The sequence below is a fragment of the Pseudorca crassidens genome, chromosome 10 (assembly GCF_039906515.1).
Source record: "Pseudorca crassidens isolate mPseCra1 chromosome 10, mPseCra1.hap1, whole genome shotgun sequence".
Taxonomy (NCBI): domain Eukaryota; kingdom Metazoa; phylum Chordata; class Mammalia; order Artiodactyla; family Delphinidae; genus Pseudorca; species Pseudorca crassidens.
Window position 1 is genome coordinate 34,922,737 of NC_090305.1, and position 6,000 is coordinate 34,928,736.

General features: G+C 54.8%; 1 protein-coding gene across 1 annotated transcript in view; it reads left to right on the forward strand.

Annotated features, from left to right (window-relative positions):
- LRFN2 (leucine rich repeat and fibronectin type III domain containing 2) overlaps positions 1-3,014 on the forward strand; it is a 177,013-nt gene extending 173,999 nt beyond the window's left edge. Inside the window, exon 3 of the mRNA XM_067753044.1 lies at positions 1,673-3,014. Within this exon, the coding sequence (XP_067609145.1) occupies positions 1,673-2,642 (970 nt within the window). The 3' untranslated portion in view covers positions 2,643-3,014. The remainder of the gene's footprint in view (positions 1-1,672) is intronic.
- The last annotated feature ends 2,986 nt before the right edge of the window (positions 3,015-6,000 follow it).

Below are 6,000 nucleotides of genomic sequence, written 5' to 3' on the forward strand. Positions count from 1 at the left end.
GGACGCATGCTGGATCTGGGCTCCAACCTCCTCCACCCGCCTCTTCTGCCCCATGCACTGTAGCTATGGGTTGGGGATGGAGATGGGGGCAGAGTACTCAATTTCTTCCATGTGGCTTCCCCAGCAGCTGTGTGGGCCAAGAGTGAGCAGGGAGGCAGCAGCCTCCAGGGCTGCCCACTGACGGGTTGTCAATACCTGCCTGTCAGTCCCAGCCTCCGTGCGCGGTTCCCAGGTGGAAGTGTTCAGGCTCCAGTATTTCATATTTGAGATCTCAATTAAGCTGCCTGGCTCTAGGTGTGAGGGGTTGGCAAGTATAGATGGAGCCCTGGATTAGTAGGGGACAGGAAAACGGAGGGCTCTTTGAGAGTGGAGGGAGGTGGGGAAGGCTGCAGAGAGAGATGTGGCACCTTCAGGCCGAGGTATTTCTGCAGGAGTGTTTATGGGGTGAGACAGGTGTCATTTCTAGGGACCCCCACCAGAAGGCATGATACTTGCACAAAGGCCTTAGAGGTCACGGTTTGCATCCACGCTTCCTGAAGGTCCAGGCAGAAGGGGCCCAGGCTATGGTGGATGGGCCCCAGTGAGGGGAGACTGCTGCCCCCTCAGACCCTCCCTTAAGGTGAGAGACCAGTCAAGACCTCCCCAACCAGTGATACCCTTTCCCAGGTGTCTTTGGATGCGCCTGGGCTGCTATGGCAGTGATGGAGGACCCGGCCCCTCCTTCTGAGAAACAGTTGCCCACCATTCTTCAACATTGCACCGTGCCCTTCCCCTCCACGCAACACCCCCTCTTTCCACCTCCAGTTTTCTTCTGCTTAGACCCCAGTCTGCACCAGCGAGTGTTCTCCCTCTCGAGGCACGAGAAAGCCATGTGGAGATGAGGATGGAGTTGGTCCCTGAGGGCAGGACCTTGTCTGTGACTCAGTACAACTCCAGGCTCAGAACAAGGCTGTCAGTGCTGAGGAATCTCGCAGGACAGACAAGGGGTGGACCCGGCCTCTGGGAGGGTGCTGAGGGGCCAGGGCCGACCTTACTCTCAACCCCACTGTCCAGAGACCCAGGGACCATTTGCAGCAGACAAGGCAGAAGTGGGGAGGTGGGGAGTCCCTTTTGTTCAGTTTTTGCTTCTTCACACCTTTAATCTCTGTCTCTTCTGTCCCTCCCTCTGCCCCTCCCCGTGTGCTTCCTCTCTCCTCTCTGCTGAATCTCTCCCCTTTCTTCCCTGAACCTCCATCGCTAACCAATTTCCACTGTCTCTACCATCAACTATCCCCCATCTCATTCCCTTCTTTTATTTCCACATCTTCTGGGTTGTTCCCTGCAACTGATCGCCGGTGTCTTTCTCTGTGTACCTGCTTCTGGCACTTCCACCCTCCACCCCGGAATCGTTCTCTCTCGTTTCCCTTTCCACCCCAACCTGTCTCTGTTCTCTCACCTGGGTCCCCCTCCTCCTCCTCCCCTCTGTCTCCCTGTCTCTCCCTTTTCCTGTCTCTCCACCTGTCACCCTCTTCTGCTCTGCCTCATTCTGTGTCCTTGCGTCTGTGGCTCCCTCTCCCTCTCCATCTCTCCTGTCTCTGTCACCCTCTCTCTTTTTTCTACTTCTCCTCTGTCCCCCCATCACCCTACTGTCCCTCACCATCCCTCCCCCTCTCTGCCCACCCACCCCCCACAGGATGATCCCAGCCTCCAACAAGGCCTTCGTGGTCAACAACCTGGTGTCAGGGACTGGCTACGACCTGTGCGTGCTGGCCATGTGGGATGACACGGCCACCACGCTCACGGCCACCAACATCGTGGGCTGTGCCCAGTTCTTCACCAAGGCCGACTACCCACAGTGCCAGTCCATGCACAGCCAGATCCTGGGCGGCACCATGATCCTCGTCATCGGTGGCATCATTGTGGCCACGCTGCTGGTCTTCATCGTCATCCTCATGGTGCGCTACAAGGTCTGCAACCAGGAGGGCGCCGGGAAGCCGGCGGCCACCGTCAGCAACATGCACTCGCAGACCAATGGGGCCCAGCCCCCCGCGCTGGGCAGCGCACCCAGCGGGGCCCCCGCACCCGGGCCACCCAAGGTGGTGGTGGGCCACGAGCTCATGGACTTCAGCGCTGGCCTGGCCCGAGGCAGCGACTCCTCTTCCTCCAGTTCCCTGGGCTTCGGGGAGGCTGCAGGGCTGGGACGGGGCCCCTGGAGGCTCCCACCCCCCGCGCCCCGCCCCAAGCCCAACCTTGATCGCCTGATGGGGGCCTTCGCCTCCTTGGACCTCAAAAGTCAGAGAAAGGAGGAGCTGCTGGACTCCAGGACTCCAGGCGGGAGAGGGTCTGGGACATCGGCCAGGGGCCACCCCTCGGACCGAGAGCCACTGCTGGGGCCGCCTGCGGCCCGGGCCAGGAGCCTGCTCCCTTTGCCCCTGGAGGGCAAGGCCAAACGCAGCCACTCCTTCGACATGGGGGACTTTGCAGCTGCGGCTGCGGGAGGGGTCGCCCCTGGTGGCTACAGCCCCCCTCGGAGGGTCTCGAACATCTGGACAAAACGCAGTCTTTCTGTCAACGGCATGCTCTTGCCCTTTGAGGAGAGTGACCTGGCGGGGGCCCGGGGAACTTTTGGCAGCTCCGAGTGGGTGATGGAGAGCACGGTGTAGGCCTGGGTGGGCGGGTGGGCATCCTCCCTCCCACCCTGTCAGGGTGAGAGAAGAGGAAAGCATCTTTACCCACAAGTCTTTGTGGCGTTTCCATGGTGATGTTTACATCCAGGGACAGTTTTGTCTCCCTGTCAACGGCCTCCCCTCCCCACCACACCACACACACCACCTTCCCAGGCCCATCCCCCACCGCCCATCAGGCTGTGCTCAGGGAAAGCAGACTCGATGGCTCAAATGTCAGACTAAGCCCTGAGTGTTTGGAAAGGCGGGGCTCCTGCCTTTCTAATCACAAATGTAGCCTATAAGCAAGCGGCTTTGCATTGCTGATGGTTCCGGTGTTGTTTTTATTTCTTAATTTATTTCTTCCACTTCCCCGACTCCTTCTCTTCAGTGACACGGATAACGGAGAGTTTACTCTACACACGAAAGCAGCCCTGGCGGTGGGCGATCATTGCCAATTGAGAAGAGCAGGGCATGATTTGGGCTGCACATTTGTTTGGGGGAAGACTGGAGTCCCCTGCCCAGACGCCTCATTATTCCCAAGAGTCCCCACACTTGGGAGGGATAAGTGACCTCCCCCAACCCTGGCTCAGCTTCCTTTGCTTCTCAAACACCCATCACATCAGCTTAAACTAGAAGGGTAACTTCCGGGACTCTACGTGTGGAGAGGGAGAAGGGTTTTTATGAGACACAAGGACATAAGGGATGTTAACTGTTGGAGTTGCTTTGGGATTTTTGCTTCTTTTGGGGGAAGCTGGCACAGGGAGTCCCTATGGACATGGGGGGGGTGGCAAGAGGGCTTCTCTTAATTAAGGAGAGCAGAGTGGGGTGGCAGAGGAGCACTGGACACGGGGTCCAAAGCTCTGAGTTTGGGTTCCAGAGCCACCACCGAATAACCAGCTAAACACAGTGGGCAAGACCCTTTCTCTCTTTGGACCTCGGGCTCCTAATTCGTAAACGAATGCGATCATACCAAGTCTCCAATTCCCTTCCAGCTCGAAGGACTAAGGACTCCTCATGACTAAATGAATTGTAGGGTTCTGAAGCTTGAAGAGGTGTTTGCGATCATCTCATCCTTAACCCTCTCTTCCCGTCCCCCAAGGGTCTAAAGGACTTGCCCAAGGTCACATAGTGAGTTAGTGACCAAGTCAGGGCACGGCCCAAGGCCACTTACCTCCTGGGGGTGGTGCTTGAAATCCATTACCCTGTCTTCACTGTAGCTAGGGTGTTTCTATGTCCAAAGTCTGTCCCTTGTTTGTTCCTGAAGAAGGTGGCTCAGGGTGGGACATGGGGACACGGGGGATGCCTTCCATGAGGAGGATCCATCATGGAAATGTCAGGATGGCGATGGGAGGGACACACGGGCTCCTCTCCATCTAGGAATTGACCCCTACGTTCCCAGACAGTGGCCAGAGGGGGCAGACGAGACGTGGCGGGGGAGAAAAGGCTTTGGAAGCATCTGAAGGTCTTTCCCCGCATCTCTGTCTCTCCTGGTCCCTGTCTGTTCCAGGTCTCTCCTCATTGTCAACGCACTACCTCTCTCCACCTCATTCTTCCCTCTCCCGAGCATCTGCCATAGATCTCTAGCCTCTGTCTCTTGTTCTCCCTCCTTCTGCCACTTGCTCACTACACAGCCTACGAAGCATACAGGTGAGTCCATTTGGGGCTGAAACGTTCTAATGGGCTCAGACCTGGAGCTGAGCTGGTGGCCCCCAACCTCGCCCAGAACACACGGGGAGAGGGCGGGGAGCTGTCTATGCAGGACTGCCTTCTGGCTCCTCCCAGGAGCCTCCAAATCCCATGCCTTCGTCCTTCCTCCCCGTCCTCCTTTCTCTCCTCACCTTCCCTCTACTCTCCTGTCTTCATTCTTTTTCTTCTGGTGCCTCTCTGCCTCCCCCAGTCCCTTTCTGGTCCTGACCAGGACATTAAACAGACCAGGCCATTAACAGGCCAGGCCAGTCTCTTCCTGAGACCACAAGCTGACTTTCAGCCCCGGTGCCAGAGCACATGCTTTCTCCCATCCTCCCTCTTTCTCGGACCCGTTTTCCTCCACTCTTTTTTCCCTCTGCACTTTCTCACTAAGCCTTTCTAAATGTAGCCATTGAGGAAGTGACCCCAAATACCACCTCTCTTTTTGCCTTTGGGTTCAGATGCCCAGAGGGAAAGTGGTGGACATCGGAAGGGGGGGAATCAACTCTCTGTCCTCATCAGCGGCTACGAGCTCTGTCGTGACATGGTATGTACTCACGCTTGTGTTTGTCAGGTTTCTGACTTGGAGTTTTGGAAAGTGACATCCCTGTGGGCAGAATACAAATGCCAATCTTCTCTTTTGCTAAAAAAAAATGTACAGTAAAATGTACAGTTTTAAAAACAACAACGGATCACACTTCTTGGGAGAGAGCAAAAAAAGAACATTCCTGTGTCTGTGAATGTCTGTTGTTTATTTCTCTGGAAACGCTGTGGTTTTCTGAAGGTGGCTTTGAGGTGGCATCTTCCCTTACACCTGTGTTTGGTACCACCTAGTGAGAGCCTGCTTCCTGCCAAGTTCACGTATAAGATGGGAGCCTTCTGAAATAAGAGAGAATGGGGCCGGCCTCCTGGAGTAAAGGTCAGTAGAGGGTCTGGAATTAAGCTCCAGGCTGAGAAGGAATAGTCCATCCCCGGCTACAACCTGATCCCTCCATCCTGTCGCCTTCCAGCCCTGCCTCCTTTTCCCTGGATGGCCACTACCGCACGTAGCCACTAGGGGAGCCCGAGTACCTTCCACCCACTTTGAGCCCAAGGTGGCATTTTTTCAAAAGGTTCTTTTACCGGGGAACCAGGACAACAAACTAAAGCACAGACCCACGGTAGAGAAACAGATGAGCTTCTGGAACACAGCTTCCTGACCCTATCTTCCTCTAGTGTCTAGGTCAGCACTGTCCAAGAGGAATAAAGTGTGAACCCCACTGTAATTTTAAATTTTCTAGTAGCCCATTAAATCAAGTATAAAGAAACAGGTGAAATTAATTTAACAATATAGTTTATTTAACCCAATATATAAAAATATTTTCATTTCAACATATAATCACTATAAAATGATTAATAAGATATTTTACTCTTTTTTTTTGTGCAAAGTGTTGGGAATCTGATGTGTGTTTCACATGGCATATCTCAGTTCAGACTAGCTGCCTTTAAAGTGCTTGAGAGCCGCATGGGGCTGGTACAGTGCAGCTCTACACATACAACCACTGACTTGCAAGCACAGCTTCTGGACGGGGAAGGAAGCTAATGGTTCCAGGTCCTGTGTTGCTGCTTCACACGCATGTCTCGCTGAATCCTCACTGCAGGCTCTCAAGGTAACTATTATTATGCCAGT